We start from the raw sequence: 23,178 nt of genomic DNA, 5'->3' as shown, positions 1-23,178 counted from the left end.
AGCTCGGAAAATGGAAATCAGGACAAACATATGCTATCGGCCATTGAAAGAGTTTCAGATCAGAAAGCCACTCTCCCATAAACTGAGGGAAAGGTGCAGTTTGGATTTGAACCTAGCACCTGCTGTTCCCAAGACAGGTGCTCTGGCCAACTTAGTCTTAACACTAAAAGAAAAAACCTCTGGATACGATACTTCCAAACGCAGTTTCATCTAAGACAGTGGGAGCAGGGGAAGCAAAATTTACTATGCTTTCTACTCAGTTACTTTGCACATGCATAAAGAGGCTCTTGTACAACAAATCCAAAAGGCTTGATCTCAGCAAGAGGTGGCAGTTACTTTTCCCCAAAACCACAGGTTGCCTTCGAGTCATTCCTCAAGCCCACTAGGCCCTACACTGTTTTCTAATCTCCCTTATTTAAAACACCTCAATTAAGTCATCGGCTTTGTTTTAGAGTACCCCTAGTATCTGAGCCTGCACTGCGATATGAAAGAAAGAAGCAAAACGGGATGGACAGATGCCTAAAATCTTGGAAACGCACCACACCTTAAGTCAGTGAAGAAAAAGAACCAAGCTTGCGACTCTGGTGGGACTCGAACCCACAACCTTTGAATGGCTCAGCTCACAGCCTAGAAGTCCAATGCGCTATCCATTGCGCCACAGAGCCTGAGTGCTCTGCTGCTACTAGCACTGTTGCACAGAAAGCACTTTTTAGTACTCTCTGGCCCATAAAAGAACAGCTAACTGCAGACAAAGCACTGCTGGGATTCGAACCCAGGATCTCCTGTTTACTAGACAGGCACTTTGACAAACTAAGCCACAGCGCCAAACAACCTTGACAGAGGCTAATTGTTTAATTCGAAAAAAGAAAAAAAAAATAACAACGGTAGCACTGCATGTGTGAATGTCAGGACTTGAAATACTAAAGTCCAATGCGCTACTTGCACGCCTACTTCCGCGTTCTTTTCAATAGGGCTCACTCAGTTCCGCTTTAGCAATCGCTATGTTCTACACCCGCTGTCTCCAGGACCTCCCACGGATTAACGTTATCGATGTGCATCGCATTTGCAGAACTATAACAGCTCCATCCAGCAAGCTGGAAAAAGGCTTTAAATTATACGCAGCCTCGTATATACACGGTTACGAAGGTAAGCAACATTTAATGTTAATCAATTTCATTGCTAACGTTAATTGTTGGCTAACTGTAAACAAACAGGAATGCATTAATTGTTTTCATCATGTGTTTGTGTTATTGTTATCAGTTTCAAATAAAGACAGGGTGTCAGGGGAAGTCTGCGTTAGAGCCTTGTGCTACAGATCAATGAGGAAAAATGAGGCACCACACAATTTAATAGTATGCTAGTGACATAGGGTTCACCGTTCTCCAAACCAGTTCAGGTGTTTTAGAGGTGAAGTTGTTTTTATATTCACACATTCGTTCATTTAGAAGTATCTATATTGTTTACCATTTTACTTTGAATATTCGATCGGAATTAGCATGCAAGTGTGACTTGAAAACAACATTAACACTGTTTATTTGACTGTGAACAATGGTGTACTTTGATATTTGTTTCTAATATGATTTAGCTATTTAGAGCTTGCAAATAATACTTTTATAAAATTATATTATTAAGGGGAAAATTCAAATGTGCAAATATAAAACCAATTTTACCACTATTCAGGTGTTCAAGTGTGTTCAAGTGTTCAAATGCCTTCATTTGTGTTCCGAATTGTTCATGTGTGTTCCAATGTTTTCATTTTCTTGAAGTATTACAAATAACAAGTAGGTTTTGCAGAAGAATCAGAATGTTGTCAGTCTGAATTTGGCTTCCATATTTAAGAAACCTAAATGGTTTTAGTATGTAAGTATTACATAAACCCAGAGCAGCCAAAGTGTTATCTGCACCTACAAAGCCACCTTGGTTATTGTTCTACTAAAATTAACATGCTTCTAACTTGTATTTTATTGGCAAGAAGTACAATTAATAATTATGTATATATATATACATTTTTTTTAGGTTGGACTCAAGGATGCTTCACCTGTGGTGCTCACACACAGCAAGTGTTCATGTGTGGCAGGCACTGCTTTGTGCAATCATACTTTTGCCTTGCTGTTTCAAACTGCTCATTATTCCCAGCTTAATTTATCTGTTGTACCCCCTGTGCTTAGCTGCACTGAAAGAGAACAATCCTGGCATAAACCACGAACAATGGTAATTTAACCTTAGAAATGTAGGCTTATTTGTTAGACAGTATAATCACAATATGTGACATTGTTTGTGAAGTTTACACTAAAATCTCAATGTAATTTTGAGATTAGGAGCTTTAAAGTTTAGTTTCAACCATTTATTTGACCATGATTTCAATATTTGACATGACCTTATTCTGTTCATATTAAAGATATCATGGTTAAATTTTCTAAGAATGTTGTTTATGTTATGCAGGTTAATTTGATGTAGAAACTGAATTCTTTTAAAAGTACATTTAACATTTGTAGTTTAACATTTGTTATATGATTATTTACATTTGTTTGTCAGGGTGTGAAACCAGGCCCGATCAATGCCATGGTCATCACAAAGGCGTTCTGCACAAGGTGGAGTGAGGTGAAGTTCAACAACCACATTTTTTTTCAATGGTACAGAGATGCTGAGAACAAAGATATTTTGTTACATTTCATTGCAAGGCTTTATGCTGTTAAAGCATTTAAAATAATACATATAAAATAAAATAAAAATAAAAAAACTGAAATAGTAATTAAAGCAATGAGACCTGGCCTCTGTTCAAGATCAAAGCAAAAAATGTGTGAATTTATTTTATTTAATCTATTCTTAATCATGTGTAAATTGTTTTTTGGAACCTCCAGTTTCATTACATCCAAACCCAGAGTCAGCTCGGAAAATGGAAATCAGGACAAACATATGCTATCGGCCATTGAAAGAGTTTCAGATCAGAAAGCCACTCTCCCATAAACTGAGGGAAAGGTGCAGTTTGGATTTGAACCTAGCACCTGCTGTTCCCAAGACAGGTGCTCTGGCCAACTTAGTCTTAACACTAAAAGAAAAAACCTCTGGATACGATACTTCCAAACGCAGTTTCATCTAAGACAGTGGGGGGGGAAGCTAAATTTACTATGCTTTCTACTCAGTTACTTTGCACATGCATAAAGAGGCTCTTGTACGACAAATCCAAAAGGCTTGATCTCAACAATAGGTGGCAGTTACTTTTCCCCAAAACCACAGGTTGCCTTCGAGTCATTCCTCAAGCCCACTAGGCCCTACACCGTTTTCTAATCTCCCTTATTTAAAACAGCTCAATTAAGTCATCGGTTATTATTGTAGAGTACCCCTAGTATCTGAACCTGCAATGCGCAATGAAAGAAAGAAGCAAAACAGGATGGACAGATGCCTAAAATGTTAGTGTTACATATTGAGTAACATTATTTTTGACAATGCTAGTTTGTATTGTTCCTGTGTGTGTTTTCTCCATTATCTATCTCTTTCTCTCTCTCCACATGAGCGGAGATCAGGTGCAGCTGTGAGAGGGGCGGCGCCAGCTATAAAGCCACGCCATTGACGCTCCTCATCGAGTTCTCTTCCTATTTCCCCTCGCTATTGTGTGTGTGTCTGAGCAGTTCGTTCTGAGTTCTCTGTGCGGCAGTGATCTGTCTGAAACCTTTTTTTTAAAGTAATCTGGTGAGATACTCTGTTAAATACGGTAATAGGAAGGTAACCTGCAGTAGCGGTGGCTGATTGTTTAATGCCTTTCTCCAACCCTGTTTCAAAGTCATCTGGTGAGATACTTAAATACGGTACTAGGACGGTATCATGTGTTAGCTGTGGCTAATATTTACCTTAAGGCTAAATGATCAAAGGGAAGGCCCATTTCTTTTGTCCAGTTTTCTCCTGTTTTGTGGCTAGTTATGGAGGTTAGAATTGTATGCTTAATTTATGGAACTTTATTTTTTGGTATGGGTAAGAGGTTTAATATTAGGTAGCGTACCTTGTTTTGTTTGTTGTTTTGGCCTTTTTGTTCCCTAATTCTGATTTTGACCTTTTTGTTTAATTAATCTGATACCCCTTTTTGACAACTTGGCCTGTGTGTGTGTGTGCTTGGGGAGCAGGAACGGGGACTCCAGGTGACCACTTTTTATAGCGGTCATCCTTAAATTTATGTGCGTAGCGGGGTGCATCCGCTACGTAACAGTATCTTACCAATCTTGTTAATAATATTTACGTGATCAACGATAATAACATAACACAGTACTGAGTTAACTTTTAGCAAGGTAACAAGATCTACAGCTCGAGGCAATGACTTAGAAGCACATAAACAAGAACACAGTTCTTACAAAATGAGAACAAAGATTTATTGAGCTACACTACGATACATGAAACTAACTACGTAATAAGCAGACAACAAACAAACTCGCGCACACACAGAGGCAGTTCAGAGGATGTACAATGAGTTGACAACCATCCCAAATTAATTCTAATACTTTTAACAAGATCTAAGAATAACACCTGAGAAACCACAAAAGCAGAGATATGGCTTATCTTTAACTGTTTACGATCAATCTGCACCAGATCAGCAAGAGACAACGTTTGTTTGTTACTTGCACTTTTGCTGAAGATGAATCTCCCTCGCCAGCTGGCCTTGGGGAAACACAGTGCTCCTGATTGGATGGTGGCTTCTGTGACGTCCTTGGAATTCCCTCGCTCGTGGGTGGGTAGTTCTGGGTTACTGAGGTGACGGACTGCTGAAAGTCGGTTTGCGGAAGTTCGTGCCGTTTCAAAGCGGTTTTCGTGCGGTTTGAAACCGTTCGTGCGGTTTCAAAGCGGTTTCTTTGTTGCAGGGTGTCTTTAAGTGACCTGGTCTGATCCATCCCTATGGCACTGTCTGCCAATGAGCAATTGCCATGAAGGGCGGGGCCACACCTCGTGCCGACGTAGAAAGGGTCAATCATTAACACACTGCATGTAGATTTCACGGGGAAGAACTCTTGCAAGATTGAAACTATCTTACATCAAATGTTACAAGACGAATACTGTTTGTACTACTAGTTTTTCATTTACACTAACAGATTGCAAATGTCACTAGCTTTCATTCAAGACCAGATCTCATACATTTCAGACACATACAGATCAATTTAATCTGCTTTAAGGGTTAAAACAACACATTAATTAACCTGGTTGGTTGAAATAACCACAGCATATGAGGAACATTATGGTGTATTATTCAAAGATACATCTGCCTTAGTTCTAACATTTTAAGAGATTTACTTTCATTTGTATGCATTAATGTTTCTAGAGATCTCTTCGTCTCTACGAAATTGTGCATCTGACAGGATGCACAATTTCAATGTCATTCAAAAGTCTTGTGAGGCGGTTCCTGCTGAAAATCCCGTAAAGCCCCTTTGTTTAGTTTAAATCATTTACTAATTTTGCTGAAGGGTACCTGGAACATCTGCAGCCAGAGAATTGGTCAGAATAACCCAAAATCAATTGGTGCTTTGTTATCGTGATGGTTTAAGCCCTTAAGCCAGTTCAATGACTGAGACAATTTGCAGATGCCCAAGATTTCAGATTCAACTCGTGTTGACCACTGCAATATGCCCATGAGTTCCTTCAATGTGTTTATTAAGGTGTGATGATTTGCTGAAACTCTCCCCACACTGAGTGCATGTGAATGGTTTCTCTCTAGTGTGGATCCTCATATGGTGATTAAGGTTTGTTGAGCAGTAAAAACTCTTCCCACACTGAGTGCATGCGTATGGTTTCTCTCCAGTGTGGATCATCATGTGTAGATTAAGGTTGGATAATTGGCTGAAACTCTTCCCACACTAAGTGCATGTGAATGGTTTCTCTCCAGTGTGGCTCCTCGTGTGGTTATCAAAGTTTGTTGAGCAGTTAAAACTCTTCCCACACTGAGTGCACGCGTATGGTTTCTCTCCAGTGTGTATCCTCATGTGTTGATTAAGGTGTGATGATTGGTTGAAACTCTTCGCACACTGAGTGCATGTGAATGGTTTCTTTCCAGTGTGAATCATCATGTGATAATTAAGGTGAGATGATTGGTTGAAACTCTTCCCACACTGAGTGCATGCGTATGGTTTTTCTCCAGTGTGGATCCTCATGTGTTGATTAAGGTGTGATGAGCAGTTAAAACTTTTCCCACAATGAGTGCATGTGAAGGGTTTCTCTCCAGTGTGGATCATCATGTGTAGATTAAGGTGTGATGATTGCTTGAAACTCTTCGCACACTGAGTGCATGCGAATGGTTTCTTTCCAGTGTGGATCATCATGTGATAATTAAGGTGAGATAATTGGTTGAAACTCTTCCCACACTGAGTGCATGTGAATGGTTTCTCTCCGGTGTGGATCATTATGTGAATCTTAAGTTTGCTTTTGGTTGCGAAACTCTTTCCACACTGAGTGCAGGTGAAACGATTCTTGTCTCTCCTTTTTAAAACACCATCAGTCTGTAAATGAGTTTTTTCCACAATTTTGACATGATGGTCCTCCTCTTTACTCGCCTCATTCTGTTCAACTAGGTCTGAAATAAATAAATAAATAAAACATTAGTTTTCATTAAGTCTTAAAAACTCTCATCAAAAGCTAAAAAGTGAAAAGACACTGGAAACATTGACTACACACACTGTAATTTTGATGCACATTGAATGTCAAATGAATCAGATCATATTTTGTTTGGTTCATTAACGTGTACACATTTAGGCAGATTCAATTCAATTCATCTTTATTTATCTAGTGCTTTTACAATGTAAATTGTGTCAAAGCCGCTTAACATAGAAGTTATAGTAAATTTAAACAGTGTCAGTCCAGTTTTCAGAGTTTTTCATAAAAGTCATTTTGGTCATATTGATAAGACACAGATTTCTACGATTTGTAAAGTGGACAGGGAATACTTCTTTGTTGTGTGCCTGACTGGTAAATGTATCAGAAAAAAAGTTCTGGGGTAAGAGCTGAATATTTGCCTGTGTGGAAATATAAATTTCTATCATCTAATTCCAAATGAACAATAATCTACGTATAACTAAAAAGTTATATTCTTTGGTTTTTAATTATATGATTTCATTAACATCCCAGCTTGGAGGGACATTTAATCTTAATCTTTCTGACTACAGGCTAAGCCAGTGATGCAAACGCTTTAAACGACTCTGTCTTTGTCTTCAGGTGTTGCTTTTATGCTACAGAAACCCTATGTTGATTAACTTGTGTGGTCAGTAGCTGGGCCGTTTTTTAACACCTATGCCATGCTGACTCCAACTCTTAATTTGCATGCTTTGTTTAGCCATGTCCCGTCCTCCTAAGAACACAATATAGACAAGAAATCTTTGTCTTAAATTAGACTTGTGTGAGACTTGTGAGAGACTTGTGAAAGAACTTGCAGACTGCGGACCTCTAGTAGGCTCTTGCAGACACACGGACATCTTAAAGACGCTGTATGACTGCAGATTAACCAACACGTCTTAATAAAGGAATTCTGCTTGTTTCGAGTCTCCTGGACTGGGTTCTCTCTTCTTTTCACTCATTTATTTTTTTACAACACCTGGCAGATATGAGACATACCTGTAGAGCATCTGCATAAAGGCTGGAATGTGCACCTTTCCTTTTGTTTGCTGTTGGGTCATTTTCATCCATTCTGGGGTGATTTTGAGGTTTAATTTGGCCAAAACGTTCTCAGTGTTTCAGCAAATGGACTGATATTTGGGGACATCTTATTTTGACATATTCTGGAAAAATGCTCCATTGGCCTCTATTATAAATTTTTTTATAGTGCACATAAAATACAATAAATAATAACAACAACAACAACAACAACATGGAAATCACTCAAATAAGCATATAAATGAGAGTAATAAATTCATCAAGACACAATGAAGTCCCCATCAATGGGAAAATGCTTTGCATTTTTTTTAAAAACCTCAATACACTCTGGGCAAATTTACTCCCTTTTCGTTATATTCATGGCTGTTTTTTCTCCATTGACCTCTATTATAAGAACATTTTTTTTTATTGCAAAGCCATGACAGCACATATTCATGAATTTATGATTGTTGGTGTTCTTTGTGACGACATTGTTTAATTGGTCCCCCCATGTGACGGCAAAAAGGAAATGGGTGAGAGAATAAAGGAGGAGGAGAGTTAAAGAAGGCAGCATTATGTGGTGGGTAGAAGAAAGAGAAGTTGACTGTACTGTTGCGGTGTGGGGAAAGGAGTAGAGAAGTCGGGTCGAGATGAGCAGTGTAAACTTAACGACTGGCTGTGAGAAACAAAAAGCGGAAGTATGTATTGAAGCAACAGAGCAAAGACCGCTGTCTTGTTACTGAAGTGCACGTGACGTCTGTGAATGACTAAACCACTAAAGACTTCAGTGCAGTGTGTCCTGAACAAAATCAACTTACCGATTTATCTTTCTCGCTGGCATGGAGTCAGCTGCCAACTCACCTGCTGGGTTCACCAACAACCTCAACCTTCACATCCACATTCGCCATTCCCCACTCATTTCCCTTGACCCCTCCGCTCCATGGGTAAGAAGCAAAAGTTTTTGTTTTCTTTGCCCAAATTCTCATTTTGTTTCTCTTGTTTTGTTTTCTCCCTGTACTATTGTTATCATTATTATTTTCCCCGTTTTCAAATCTGACAAATCTGCTGGCCTGAAATCATTTGCATTTTTTTCTTTCATTTGAGTTATAAGTGCTGAGGGTTCTGCGTTTCATTGTTATATTGTTTGTTTTGTTGTTGATACTGCTGTTTGTGTGTGAAAAGTATTTTTTATTAATATTATTGACTAATACACACTTTATTTAGACAATTACAGCAATTATCTGAGTTTTTTTCTGGTTCTCATTGTTTGTTATTTTATTTATTTATTTATTTTTTATTATTTGTAACTGGTGGTGAGAGCTAGTCGTGGTATATTTTGTTTGAAATGTATTTTGACATATTTTGTCTGGCGCCCAAGATTAACTACTTAAAAGCAAGTGACAAACATATTTGTTTAATATTTGTTTATTATATTTTTTTTGGGGGGGGGGGGGGGGGGTGGAATCACCATTCCCACATCACCATTACATTTCCCTGTTGGAAAGAGATTTGTGATTTTTAAAATTGATTATCAGTTTCAGTGCAAAAAAGTTTCTGCCTTATGGAGTATAGTGTGTGTGTGTGTGAGTGTGTGTGTGAGTGTGAGAGAGAGAGAAAGAGAGAGAAGCTAGATTTATTGACCTTATTCTAAAATGCGGAAGTGCGTCTGTTTTCGCGATTGTTTTAGAACTTCCGATTCAGTCGCCTAAGGTAGAAATGACTAGGAATAATAAACGGCAGAAAATGGTCAAACTACTTGCTCAACAAGCAAATGTTTGCATGACTATACAGACCAAGTAGAATAATATAATAAGGAAATATCAGTTTGCAACATCAAACAGCAAAAATAGCAGTTTTTAATGTCTAAAAATGAATGTAAGTGAAAGACCGGAAGTCTCGTGCCAAAAAGATTCAAATGGTTGCGCCCGCTCGTCGGCGAAGAATAAGGTGAATACTCTAGTGAAGTTTTAGTGCACTTTATTGACGCATTTCATTAAAACAGTTTGCATAGAGAGAACAGAGAGAATTCTAGACATCTAATTGTTGTTGTTCTGAGATTGTATGTAGAGCGCTCTACAAACTTGTTGTGAGTGTTGAAGCTGGCCTCTGCTGATGAAACTGCAAACTATCTACAGTAAACTTTCTTTTAATTGAATCTCTGACTCCTGCTCTTCTTCATCTGATAGTCTGGTCATTTTTGGGTTAAAACTGTTGGTCCCCCTACAAAGTGTATTAATGCATGAACACTATAAAATGCTGTTTTACTCCACCGAACTCCATATAAAAGACAGAAACTTATTTGAACAGGCCCATCTAAAGGATGAATGCAGCCAACTGATGATCAACAGTAAAAATGACACATTTGACCTCTTCCCAACAAGGAAAACAGCAACAATCTAGGTGTCAATTATTTGGTGTCATGGCTTTGCGGTAAAAAAATATGGTTATAATGGAAGTCAATGGGTCAAAAACAGCCAAGAACATAATGAAAGGGTATATAGATTGCGAGATTAATCGTATTATCATCACGATAACGATATTTTTGGCCCATGATCATGAAAATGGGAGACTAATAATACATAAAAGAATGACAAAAGACATGAGAACAAGTAACAAATGAAACTCATTCCCCGTCTTTCAATGAGTGCTTATGTGCATTTAGGAGAACTAGGCAGCACACTCAGGGCTGCAAGATGGATTAATTTAGTATTCTTCTTATTAAAATATATCTGAATGAGGATTAAATGACTGAGTTGGTCTTTGAGAATGAAAACTAACCTGTTTGTTCCTGTGGATCTTCCTGTTTGACTGTAATTGTTTCTTCAATCTTCACATCTTCACTCTCCTCTTTAATAAACGCCATCTTTATAACAGTGTGGAGATCAGTCGCTTCAGCAGGAGTTTTTCTCTGTGTTTGGACACTTTATCCTGCTTAAAATAAATAAAACAATGAACAGAAACAAAATAACTTCTCTTCAACACTTGCTTCAACAGTTTCTTTGTATGAAAGAAATTAACAAAAAGAAATAAGGCAAGTCAGAGCAAGAAACAAAAGCCACAAATGACCTGATTAAAACTAGTCCTCCATTTCTTATAGTGATGTATACTTAGAATGGAATGACATTATACTATTTAATAAAGTAAACCTTCATTAAAACACTTATTACATGCTGTTACATCCCTGTAACTTTATTTGAGTATGTTTTTAATTGTTGTTTGTTTTATTTACTTTATTGTCTGCTTACAGCAACGTGTAGCATTTTTTGCCCAAGACAAATTTTCTCTTGGGGACAAAAAGTTTATCCTATCTTTATTCAAACAATAGACCTCATTACTGTGAGTTAAATAGTACTACGTTGTATAAAGGGTTAAAATAATATTGTCAACAGCAGGTACATAATTTAGCACTGAATAAAAAAACAAACTTTAATCAATCGCTTTATATAAGTGTAAACGCTTTAAAACAAACCTTTCTCCAGTTGAACCGCAGCGCGGGAGCGGCGCAGGCTTATGACGTCACAATCCACGCCAAAATAAAAGACCTTTTAACCTTTTTTTTTTTTTTTGGCACTTAAGTTACTTTTAGTCATGACTTAATATTTATAGTTTTTCTCTGCGTTTTGACTTTTTATCCTGTTAAAAATTAACAAAGCAATAAAAATGTCCTGTTTAAAATAAATAAAACTTTAAACAGAAACAAAATAACTCCTCTTCCAACAGTTTATTTATATGAGAGTAATTAACAAAAATAAATCCAGTAAGTGCGAGCAAGAAACAACAGCCACAACTGAGCTGATTAAAATTAGTACTGCATTTTTTATATATAGTAATGTATACTTAGATTGAAGTGAAATTATTTTATTAAAAAAAAACCTTCATTAAGACTCTTAATACACTCACGTTGTTCCATAGTCCTCTTTACTTTGAGTAAAATAGTATTACGTTGTATAAAGGGTTAAAATAATATTGTCAACAGCAGGAACATCATTTAGTATTGAATGAAAAACCTGAAACTTTAATCAAACGCTTTATATCTGTGTAAAAGCTTTTAAACAAACCTTTCTCCAGTTGATTCACTTTTTTTGTCATAAGAAAAAATATCTAAAATAACATACAAATACAAATAATACTATTAGACAGAAAGGAAAAAAATATTAATATAATTAAAGTATTAATAATAATAGTAATAATAAAATTACTAAATGAAACAAAAAAAATGAAACAAATTAATGAAATTACAATGACACTTAAACAAATCACCATAAGGAAAGCAACTAAAATCTACTAAAGCAACTAAAAACGAGAATCTTCTTTAAATACATCTGCATAATATTTCAGGAATCATTCAGGAAACATTTTTTTTATTGTTAATAAGATGAAGTGATGTTAGGAGAGTGTTAAATTCTATTCTAAAATGAGCAAATGATGAGTAATTTTTTGTGAATTTCTGTTTGTGAATGAAAAATTTGCCATATAAGATTAAAAAAAATGTATGATGTGTTCCAGGGATTTAGCTTTTGGGTTATTATAATAAAAGTAATGTCTTTTAGATTAAAGCAATTCACAGCATTGGCAAAAGTAGATATATGAAAATTTAGGAGTGACCAAAATTGCTTGAATATTGGACAATCAAAAAACATATGTACAAGTGTCTCCTCTGCTTGTTTGCAGAATGAACAGGAGCTGTCGATGTCAAAAAATTTGGAAATACTAGAATTTTACAGGGTAGATTTTCTGTACAATTTTAAAGTGTATTTCTTTTGCCTAGTTGGAAATGCAATATTTCCCAGGTAAAAGCCAAGTTCTATTCTATATCCTCAACCAAAGACCTCCAGTAACACTTTCCTCTAAAATAAATTTTTCTTTTAAATTAAAAATTTGACACACAAAGCTATTGTTTCATTTCTTATCTAACAGACTAACATCTTCTAAAAGCAAAGGAGAATGAATATTCACTGAGCTCCTCGAGTTAAATCTACATTAACACAATTTTGTTTAACTTATATAATATATATAATATATATAATCCAACTAGATTAAGCAAAAAATCCCAGCATTCTAAAATGTATAACAAATAATCTGATGGGTGTTTTGAGCTGAAACTTTACAGACACATTCAACGAAGTACTATTTTACTCACAGTAATGAGGACTATTTACCAACGTGTGTGTAATAAGTGTCTTACTGAAGCTTTAATTTATTAAACAGTATAATGTCATTCCATTCTAAGTTTACATCACTTTATATAAGAAATGGAGTACTAGTTTTAATCAGCTAATTTGTGGCTATAGTTTCTTGCTCAGACTTATCTGATTTAATTTTGTTAATTACTCTCATAAGTAGAAGAGAAGTTATTTTCTTTCTGTTCATTGTTTTATTCATTTTACATTTTTATTGCTTTGTTAATTTTTAACAGGATAAAGTGTCCAAACGCAGAGAAAAACTATATATAAGTCAAGACTAGTTAGAAGAACTAAAACGTGTAGTAGTAATGAATACTTTTTACATGAAGGAGACCTATTTTACCTCCTTTTCTGTAAAGTTTCAGCTCTAAACACTCATTAGATTATTTGTTATACCTTTTAGAATGTTGAGATTTTGCTTTAAACACTTAGTCTTAGTGGATTAAAAAAGTTTTTTTAACTGTCTTAAAATGTTTAGAGTAAAGGTTTTGATCAACTCCAAAAAATGAATATATGTGCGTCTGTGAGAAAGTGGAAACGAAGGAGAAATGTATCAATAGGCTCGTTTGACTTGGCCAAAATCTGCGCAGAATCGATCACCGGTGATCACCGCAAGATGCATGCCGGTTAGAAATGTGTCCGCCTTGCCTTCGCCTCGCTCTGATGTCACGCTGACGTGCGCCAAAAAACTCTCGCGATCGCGAGGCGGGTACCTCGGATAGAGCAGTCGACCGCAGTTGCTCTCAAAAGACTGCGTTACCAAAAGCATGATGGGAAACGACTGGCTGACGACACAACTTAATGCTGATTGGATGAGACTGACACATTACACTTTATTATTTTGTTTTACTAAGGTTTATAACTGGATTTGTTGAATACCTTTTTTGTATTTTCGTTGATAATTAAAAAAAAAAGTCATAAAGAGCATTAAATATGGTTATTTATTTAGATTTACACGCAAACAAAAACAAAACACATCTATGTAAAACATAACGTGACCTATCCAATATAACTAAATGTTATTAATAAATCATTAGGATGTGCATGTGCTGTATTCTATTTCTCTCTCAGTTTTAAGTCCTGTTTGTTGTCATTTTCACTTTTTGTATGTTTGTGTGAATTTTGTATTGTAATTTTTATGCAGCATTATTCCATTAAAGTCAATCCAATACACACATATATTCAGAAATACAAAGGTAATCAGACTGTTTTGTCATTATGCCTCATCTTTGTGTGGTTTCATATGAGAAGTGAAAAGGGCCCAGCAAACAATGAGTTGGCGGACCGTCGGCGTTTTTTGGTCGGCACAAATTCAGCGGCTTGATATGGGCGGACCGCCGTCGGCTTACCAGCGGCAAGCCGCCCATTCTAAAAGTTATGTCGGCCCACCGGCGTTTTTTTGGGTGGCACGCCACCAGCGGATTACCGTGGGTGGATCGCCGTCTAGACACCAGTGGCTAACCGATGGCCCACCCGGTGATGTTTTTAATGTTGTTGGCTGTTCTGTACCTGATATAAGTACTTTTGTTTAACACTTTTTACATTTTAAACGAATGAGGCACTAAATAAAAATATAGTTATTAATAAAAGCAAAGTTTAGTAAATAAAACTACAAGAGGTTTTAAATATAACAGGTTATTATTAAAACAAAACAAAATTAAGTTTAAAATCAAGATTTAATATTAAATGTCATTATTTAATATGTTTATGAATTGTTTAAATGTTTATGTAAATGCTGCGTGACTTTAAAGTGTCCATTAAAGTGTCCGAGCCAATGACTGTAAAAAATATGGACGACGCGACAGCCCTTTTTCCCATTGAACACCTTGAGGGCAAAACGCCTGCTTGACGGGCACAAACTGTCGCAAAAGACTGCTGAAATTGGAGCCAGACATGCGCAGAAGGACTGTCTGATGGAGCCAGAGGAGGAGCCGCGAAAATGAGCAGAGTCGAGCTTCCAATCAAACGCGTTATGTAAAATCAACTACGCCCCCCGAACTTCTCAGCATGCGTTTGCTGTCATATCAACACAAATGGATGTAATAACGTTAACAAATATGAGGGTTTTATATATTCAATCGCGCCAGCTCCAGGCCGCATCGCATAACTTACTCGCGGCGTCGCGGGCTGATTCCGGCTCGCATGCGGCAGCGCCTGCTCGCTCGGCCGCCGCATCTGGCTCGATTGACTCGGGCTGGAATTGGGTAGTGAGTCCAGGCATCCGGAGTAGGTCCAGCAGAGGTAACATTAGTCAGTCTGAGCTCTAAGAGATAAGTCTCCGGCAGGCGAGAATCTAGCCGGAACTGTGTTTTGCTATCTGGGTGGCTAGGCGTGTATCAGCAAACTAATAAAGCCCGAAAAAAGCCCTGAACTTAGCAAATAAACAGTGTTCCACCAGATCATGTATGTCAGAAACTATAGTTTACTGCTGAACTCATTTTGTCATGGTAAAATAACACAGAAATCGAATAATAACATTTCAGTCTACTTCAGTCTCCTGCCGAAGCTCAGACGCCGCGCTTTGAGAAACTGTCAATCACAGCTGTCAATCACGATGACACGCCCAGCATTAAATTACTGCTAAAAACAAACTGTTTACAAAAATGAAGATCTGCACCTATTTCAGCACAATAACCAGTGCCTTAATCGACCAGAACTATCTTTCGGGACATTTTATTGCAAGTGTAATATTTTTTTTTATTTGGGCTCAAGTCTCCTTCATTAACACGGAGGAGGCGGGCTTTATGACTTGTACTGCAGCCAGCCCCCAGGGGGCGATCTAACGGCCGAAACCTTCACTCAAACGTAGGCTTGCGGCACACTTGGTCTATACCAAAAACATATACAATGTTGCTAGATCAAACTGTGGGCTGGCCCACTCGAAACAGAAGTTCACTTTGGGCCCATAGCAAGTCCACACAAAGTGTAGTGTATATAGCCACAATGGGCGAAGTATAGGTATACTATCTGAGTCAGAAGTATGTCCTATGAGCATGCTCTGTGGGCATTTAGTAATTAACAAAATAGTAAGGTCCCACTAATACTAAGTTGAGTCCAGGCACAAAATGTGCCAATAAGGTCCCAGTAAAGCACTTTTATGCAGGGCCATTGTGGCTTTAACACAAAACAAAAAAACTTCTACTATGTAGCAAAATAGCACAATATCACTTCAAATGCATAGTTACATATTTTGAAAGCATAAAGTAAAATCAGTAATAAATGAAGCATCTAAAAATATAAAGACAAAATGGACTATTTTTCAAAGGTTTGGGGACAAAACTGCTTTAGTTTATAAAAATGCAGATATAAAAGTAACCTTGTAAATAATTATTCCTTTTTAATATGTTAGCTTTTCCATTTGAATATGATAAATATAATTTATTCCAATGATGTTAAAGCTGCATTTGAGGCATTTGTGTCCTACATAAAATATTTTGAGACAAAACAACAAATCATATAAAAATATACTTAGTTAAAAGAAAAACAAAGTAAGATTTTCATGTGTGTATGTTCTCTACCATTTGTACCTTAAAGGGTCACGAAACTCCAAAACACATTTTTTGAGCTGTTGATAGTCGTATATGTGTCCCACACTGCTAAAAACACTATTAGGACACAAATATTTCACTAAAAAGTGTAAATTGGTTGTTTTTGCGTTATTTCAAGCAAATTTGTACTTCCGGTTTGAAACTAATTTTTGAAGCTGCGTCTTAACCATGAGATAATAGCGTGTATTCCAGTGTGCAGACTGGATGTCTGTGCCAGAGTGTGTCTTATTACGTCTTACAGTGCGGCTTGAAGGATATCTTTTGCATTCAGAGCTGCTTTCGTGAAGAGATCATCGCCAACACTGCTTAAAGTTTACCATGGAGGTGAAAAGGAAGCTCCCTGACAAGGAATTGAACCCGGGCCACAGCAGTAAGAGCGCTAAGTCCTAACCACAAGACCACCAGGGAAGGCCTGGCTAAAGGTTGCCCTCTAGCCTAGCTGTGGGCCTCCACCCAGGTGTGCTGCAGCTGCTCTGACAAAAATAACTCTAACGTTTGCAACCTCCTCCTAGAGAAGAGAAAGTCTCAGAGCCTGGTTCAAAGTTCTTCTACGGAGGGACTGTCACATGCTCTGTGTAAAAGCATCCTATCGACACCACAACTTGCCATGACAACAAAGCACAGCATGCGTTGAAGGAACTCCATGTTTACCGGGCCATGTGCTCTTTCCAAACAGCATGCTAATGAGCACTCCTTGCACAGTGGCGCAATGGATAACGTGTCTGACAACGGACCAGAAGAGTCTGGATTCGACTTTTGGCTGGCTCGTTCAGGATTTATTGCATTGCTCTCAGTCAGTGCACTGCAGTTGCAGTTTGCCCCTGCCAGAGTTGCTTGGTTCTACTTTGGAGTGGATCAAGTTTCTGGGGCTGCCAGCACAGAGCCTGTGGGGTGCTCCCATGGGTTCAAAGTCTGCCCCAACTGCTCTCATGTCTTGGTCCCGTACATCCCTCAGGATTCCAGAAGAAACCAGTACAGCCACTCTCCTGGGAAGACAGCAGTGACAGCTTGTAGACCAAAATGTTTGCTGTGAGGCTAAGGCGTTCTACTGCAGCACAGATACACATTCGAAAAGCAGACAATATTCAAAAACAAAGTGCCAACCTAAAACAAGATTGCAGTCAAAATGACCACCTCAGACAAGTGTGAGCAATGTTTCGGTCTCTGCTATATGTCTGCAAATATGCCACACAGTGCAGACGCTCATACTAATGAAAAGGAAGTTACCTGACTGAGAAAGGTATAAATAGAAATCGGAGCCTGCTCCAAATGGCCTGGTCAGCTCCAAGCGGGTGAGACTTGAGCTCCAAGTGGGCTGTACAAACCTCCTGGAGTTTTCATTCATTTAATGTCTGGTACAAGACACTGTGTCCAACCAGTTATGTTTGAATGTCAAACCTACCCCAATCCTTAAACCAACCTCACAGTTTCCTGCTGTGTTTTATCAACCTCCCAACCTACCCCAACTCTTAACCCAACCTCACAGTAACAAACCTCCATGTGGGTTTCATTGATTCAATGTCTCGTACATGGCACAGAATACAACCTATCGCAGTTTATTAAAATTACACCTACCCCAGCCCTAGGCCCAACCTCACGGTAACCTGCTGTTTTAATCAATTTTACTCCTACCCCAACCCTAAACACAACCTCAGAGTAAGCAGTTTATATATATATTTTTTTATTTTTATGAATGTCTACTACAGCTCTCCTCTTGGAGAGGAGAGAGTCTCCGACCCTGGATCTCAGGTCTTCTATGGAGGGACTGTCAGGAATCCTGTAAGAGCATCCCATCCACACAACCTCTTGCCATAAAAACAAAGCAGAATGTGTGGTGAAGGAACTCCGGGTTGACAGAGCCTTGTCCTTGCTCCAAGCAATGTGCTAACAAGGTGCTGAACAGAGTGACGGTGGCACAAAGGTAAGCGCTTATGACTACGGATCAGAAGATTCTCGGTTACGGAAACCAAGAAACTGTGTATGAGAGAGTGCGTAAGTGTATGAGTGGCACTTGTGCAAGCGGAGCAGGGACGTGCCAGCGATCAGAATGAACTGGAGTTTGTGCCAAGACTGGCTTTCCAAAGTGGCAGTTCCCATATGGTCTAGCGGTTAGAATTCCTGGTTTTCACCCAGGCGGCCCGGGTTCGACTCCCGGTATGGGAATGCTTGAGTGCTTTTGCTTCTGTCCTTTTTGGCCAGCGGTCGGATTGCAGCCACCTTATAGGATGTGGTTGTGGAGCTCCCCTGTAAGCCTTCGATAGCTCAGTTGGTAGAGCGGAGGACTGTAGGTGGGATGATGGCAATCCTTAGGTCGCTGGTTCGACTCCGGCTCGAAGGACATCTTTTGCGCCCAGAGCCGCTTTCTTGCCTTCGCCAAGTGAGTTCACCACTGCTCAAAGTTCAGCATGGAGGTGAAAAGGAAGTTCCCTGACCGGGAATCGAACCCGGGCCGCGAATCCTAACCACTAGACCACCAGGGAAGGTCTGGCTGAAGGTTGCCCTCAAGTCTAGCTGTGGGCCTCCACCCAGGTGTGCTGCAGCTGCTCTGACAAAAATAACTCTAACGTTTGCAACCTCCTCCTGGGGAAGAGAAAGTCTCAGAGCCTGGATCACAGTTCTTCTTGGGAGGGACTGTCACATGCTCGGTGTAAGAGCATCCTATCGACACCACAACTTGCCATGACGACAAAGCACAGCATGCGTTGAAGGAACTCCATGTTCACCGAGCCGTGTCCTCTTTCCAATCAGCATGCTACTGAGCACTGCTGACGCGGACTGGGCCAGTGGCGCAATGGATAACGCGTCTGACTACGGATCAGAAGATTCTAGGATTCGACTCCTGGCTGGCTCGTTCAGGAATTTTTTGCGTTGCTCTCAGTGCAGTGCGGTCGCGGTTTGCCCCTGCCGGAGTTGTTCGGTTCTACTCTGGAGTGAATCGAGTTTCTGGGGCCGCCAGCACAGAGCCTGTGGGGTGCTCTCCTGGGTTCAAAGGCTGCCCCAACTGCTCTCATGTCTTGGTCCCGTACATCCCTCAGGACTTCCAGAAGAAACCAGTACAGCCACTCTCCTGGGAAGACGGCAGTAACAGCTTGTAGACCAAAATGTTTGCTGTGAGGCTAAGGCATTCTACTGCAGCACAGATACGCATTCGAAAAGCAGACGATATTCAAAAACAAAGTGCCAACCTAAAACAAGATTGCAGTCAAAATGACAAGTGTGAGCAATGTTTTAGTCTCTGTTATATGTCAGCAAATATGCCACACAGTGCAGACTGGGCCAGTGGCGCATACTGGCACCTGTAAGTCGTGGTTATTCTAGGCTACACCGGCCAATCACGTTCCGAGTTGGAACCAAGATTTTTTTTTAATTCATGGTTACGCTGGCCAACCACGTCCCGAGCTGGAACCAAGATTCACCCTATTCTTGGTTAAGGCAACCAATCATGTTCCGAGTTACAATGAACGCTATGGCCAATCAGAGCCCTTATACCATTCAAGATTTGTACTGTAATAACAGAATTCGTTGCAGATTAATTCGGACAACAATTGCAAACTAAGTATTTTTATAACAAGTTGGTTTAAATGAATATCCATTACAGTAACATTAATTACTACAACACGATTATTATATGATTGTTATAGATGTTGTATAACGTTATTTGGTAAGATTAACTTAGCCGACCAAGCACTCTTTAAAGTTTTACTACAAACATTTTAATGCAGTTATTATACATTACAACACTTTATATTATTATTTACTATCATAGTTACAATAATGCCCGTGCATTATTCTAACACATCAATGAATCACTCACTTATAATAAATATAAGGCTCATTTCATCAGTCACTGATTATAAACAAATATTATAATAACGCTCACATATGACTACATCACTAATCATAAACTAATCTAATAAATCAATCACAAAGCAAAAAAAACAATATGGATCACGCATGAATGCATCACTAATAATAAACCAATAATAGAATAATGCTCACACATTAATTCATCACTAATAATAAAGCGATAATATAAGGGTCACACATTAATGCATCTTCAATAATAAACCAATAATATAATAATGCACACGCATTAATTCATCCCTAATTATAATCCAGTAACAAAGTTAACATTAATAATCTTCTTTAATTTTCTATTTCACAGACATAGATTAAATTACTAATAGACTAAAATAAGTAACTTCAACTTTTAAAGTAATATTTTGATATATTGAATATGTATGAATACAGTTGTGCCTTGTCTACTAAAGAAAGAAAATTGATTGATTTATGTTTAATACAAGCAAGGCGTTGTATTGCTTTATGCTGGAAAAAAGTTAATCGCCCCTCCATTGGATTTTGGTTGAGAAACCTTATAACATGCTTGGCTCTTGAAAAGCTCACATATATAATAAGGAAAAAATCCACTGAATTTTGTGACATCTGGGAATTGTTTTTGAACTTTGTAAAAAACAGAGATATTGAAGAAGCTTCGGAAGTCTGAAGTTGTGGGATGTTAGTTGGTGCTTGATTTTATTTTTATTTATTTATTTATTATATTTTTATGTGTATATGTACATGTGTAATTTATTATTTTATTGTTTTTATTTTATTTTATTTATTTATTTATTTTCCCTAAGCCTGTCTAGGGTCATTTTTGGGTAATGTAAAATCTTGAAAAAACTCAATAAAGACATGTTATACAAAAGTAATAGTTTGAATGCACTGCTTTTACATGTAGTCAAACAGTAGTTTTCAAAATGTAGAAAATATTTTTTTTTTGTAAATGAAAATGTTGTCTTCAAAAAAAATTACGTTACATGTACATTATTACATTACAAAAGAGATAAAATAAAATTTGAATTATTCACTGTCTCAACTGGGACAAACATTGTTATTAATGATGTAATTATTTTATTGATGGCAGCCTGAATCTGACAGATAGAGGCAACAAAAGTAAAGGAAGCTAACAAAGGAAAGTCATACAGAAAACTGTTCCCAGAGGCAGTACTGGACAAGACCAAAGAAACTTAAATGAGCACCATGGAGATGTGATTAACAGAAAACATCTGCTGGGATTCTTTGAAATCCAGTTTGGTGTATTTTGTGGCCAAACATAAAGGTGGGTGGCTGAAAATGCGAGCTGGAACCGAGGAATCATCAGGATGAAAAGAGAGGTATAGCTGGGTATCATCAGCATAGCAGTGGTAGGAAAATCCATGTTTCTGGATGACTGGTCCTAAAGATGTTGTGTAGATGGAGAAGAGAAGTGGCCCAAGAACAGAGCCTTGAGATACCCCACTGTTTAGATGCTGTAGGTTGGACACCTCTCCCCTCCAAGACACCCTGAATGACCTGTCAGAGAGGTAAGATCTGAACCATAGTATAAAAGTGCCCGCAATGCCCAGTGACTCGAGCGTAGATACCAGGATCTGGTGGTTGACAGTGTCAAAAGCAGCTGACAAATCCAGCAAGATGAGGACTGATGATTTAGAGTCTGCTTTAGCCAGTCTGAGATCCTCCACGACCGAGAGCAGGGCAGTCTCAATTGAATGGCCTTTCTTAAAGCCAGATTGCCAGCTTAACTAGACTAAAAGCTTACCTCTTGGAAATGTAGCAAGCTAAGCTAAAAACTCCTTGACAAAAGCAGTGTAGCTAACAATATTCATATTTAAATTGAAGCAACTTAAATCCAAATCAAGCATATCTTAGTGATTAATAAAACTGTCAATGAAAAATGATTCAGTTCAGTTATTTACTGTAAATATTATGTTATACCAAACAGAAACAAATTATGTTATATAACAGCAAAAACTAAAAATCCAATAAAACCAGGTGTTACACAAATAAAATACTATAGTTATTTATAGTAAAGGGAAATACTCTGTAATAAGCATTATATTGTATATATTTTTACAACTTTTCATTAATGAATTACACCCTAATCTAATCTCTCTGTCATCTTTTAATCAAGCAAGTTTCTCGTGTCAGCCCAATGATTGTTTGGCTACATCACCAACCAGAGCAAGAGGTGGCAGTAACGCATCAAAAACTTTGTTATCGACCACCGTAAAACAGGAAGAAGAAAATGTCATTCTTCTAATGTAGAAACTTCTTTGTTATTGATCGGTAAAGCTGTTTCAGTAACCGAAGAGGCCTCCGGTGCACAGAACTGCACAATAGGTGGTTGGCGCTGACAAGCAGTAATACACACGGTGTGTTTGGCAACCCCCCATATGGGAGTCCAGGGCTGTAACATCCACTGTCTCTAACGTTAGCTTAAAATATTTCCGGCATCAACAGCAGTAGGCGTTGCGGTCATTTCCTGGCACAGGCTTAACCCAAACTCAATTCGGATTCCTTGGCCACAGCGACACTTTCCCATTTTAGCCGACAAACTGGGCTAGTGACTATCTTGTTCTGTACCTCACCTCAAGTAACCATATGACGGGTGCGCACAGTTTCGCGATTTCTGCTATAACGTGGAGGTAGAGGTGCACTCAACGTTACGCTGCATTAATTTTAAAATAGCCTACATTAGTAACAGTTCATTTTGTTACGGTATGAACTTAATCCTAGGAAAGGCAAAAAAATGCATAAAATTAAGACCTTTGTAACAAAATTCAAGACGTTGTATACCAAATTCAAGGCTATAAGGCCTTAATTTGAGATTATCAAATTTAAGACTTTTTCAATGCTTTTAAGACCCCACGGGTACTCTGGACATGGACCTTCAGCATGCAGTGGGACAGTTTGCTGCTGAGTGTGACATGGCAGAGAAAGAAACAGCACCTCTAAGTCAGAAACCATAATGCTTGAATGGAAAACAGTGGCCACCTCCAGTTTGG

General features: G+C 38.3%; 2 protein-coding genes and 4 non-coding genes across 7 annotated transcripts in view; 3 read left to right on the top strand and 3 right to left on the bottom strand.

Moving 5' to 3' along the window:
* The window catches only part of LOC137491081 (uncharacterized), a 554,517-nt gene that overhangs the window by 429,209 nt on the left and 102,130 nt on the right, over positions 1-23,178 (bottom strand). The gene's annotated exons all lie outside the window — the stretch shown is intronic.
* Positions 577-665, bottom strand: trnar-ucu (transfer RNA arginine (anticodon UCU)). The gene is given in 2 exon segments: positions 577-612; positions 629-665. It is a non-coding gene; the product is annotated as a tRNA-Arg (tRNA).
* LOC141381840 (uncharacterized) lies at positions 4,340-11,119 on the bottom strand. 2 transcript variants are annotated; one of them, XM_087249181.2, is made up of 3 exons: positions 11,069-11,119; positions 10,378-10,530; positions 4,340-6,547 (listed from the first exon to the last, which is right to left on the bottom strand). In XM_087249181.2, exons 2-3 carry the CDS (start codon positions 10,460-10,462, stop codon positions 5,835-5,837), a joined length of 798 nt encoding a protein of 265 aa, XP_087105307.2. In that variant the 5' UTR covers positions 10,463-10,530; positions 11,069-11,119; the 3' UTR covers positions 4,340-5,834. The 2 variants fall into 2 exon arrangements, with proteins under 2 accessions (XP_087105307.2, XP_088507092.1); XM_088650966.1 differs by having other exon boundaries at positions 10,378-10,527.
* On the top strand, positions 18,422-18,493 carry trnae-uuc (transfer RNA glutamic acid (anticodon UUC)). The gene has a single exon. It is a non-coding gene; the product is annotated as a tRNA-Glu (tRNA).
* On the top strand, positions 18,582-18,668 carry trnay-gua (transfer RNA tyrosine (anticodon GUA)). Its single transcript is given in 2 exon segments — positions 18,582-18,618; positions 18,633-18,668. It is a non-coding gene; the product is annotated as a tRNA-Tyr (tRNA).
* Positions 19,108-19,181, top strand: trnar-acg (transfer RNA arginine (anticodon ACG)). The gene has a single exon. It is a non-coding gene; the product is annotated as a tRNA-Arg (tRNA).

Source organism: Danio rerio, chromosome 4 (genome assembly GCF_052040795.2).
Source record: "Danio rerio strain M-AB ecotype USA chromosome 4, GRCz13ab, whole genome shotgun sequence".
NCBI lineage: Eukaryota > Metazoa > Chordata > Actinopteri > Cypriniformes > Danionidae > Danio > Danio rerio.
This window is presented reverse-complemented; position numbering and strand designations above follow the sequence as displayed.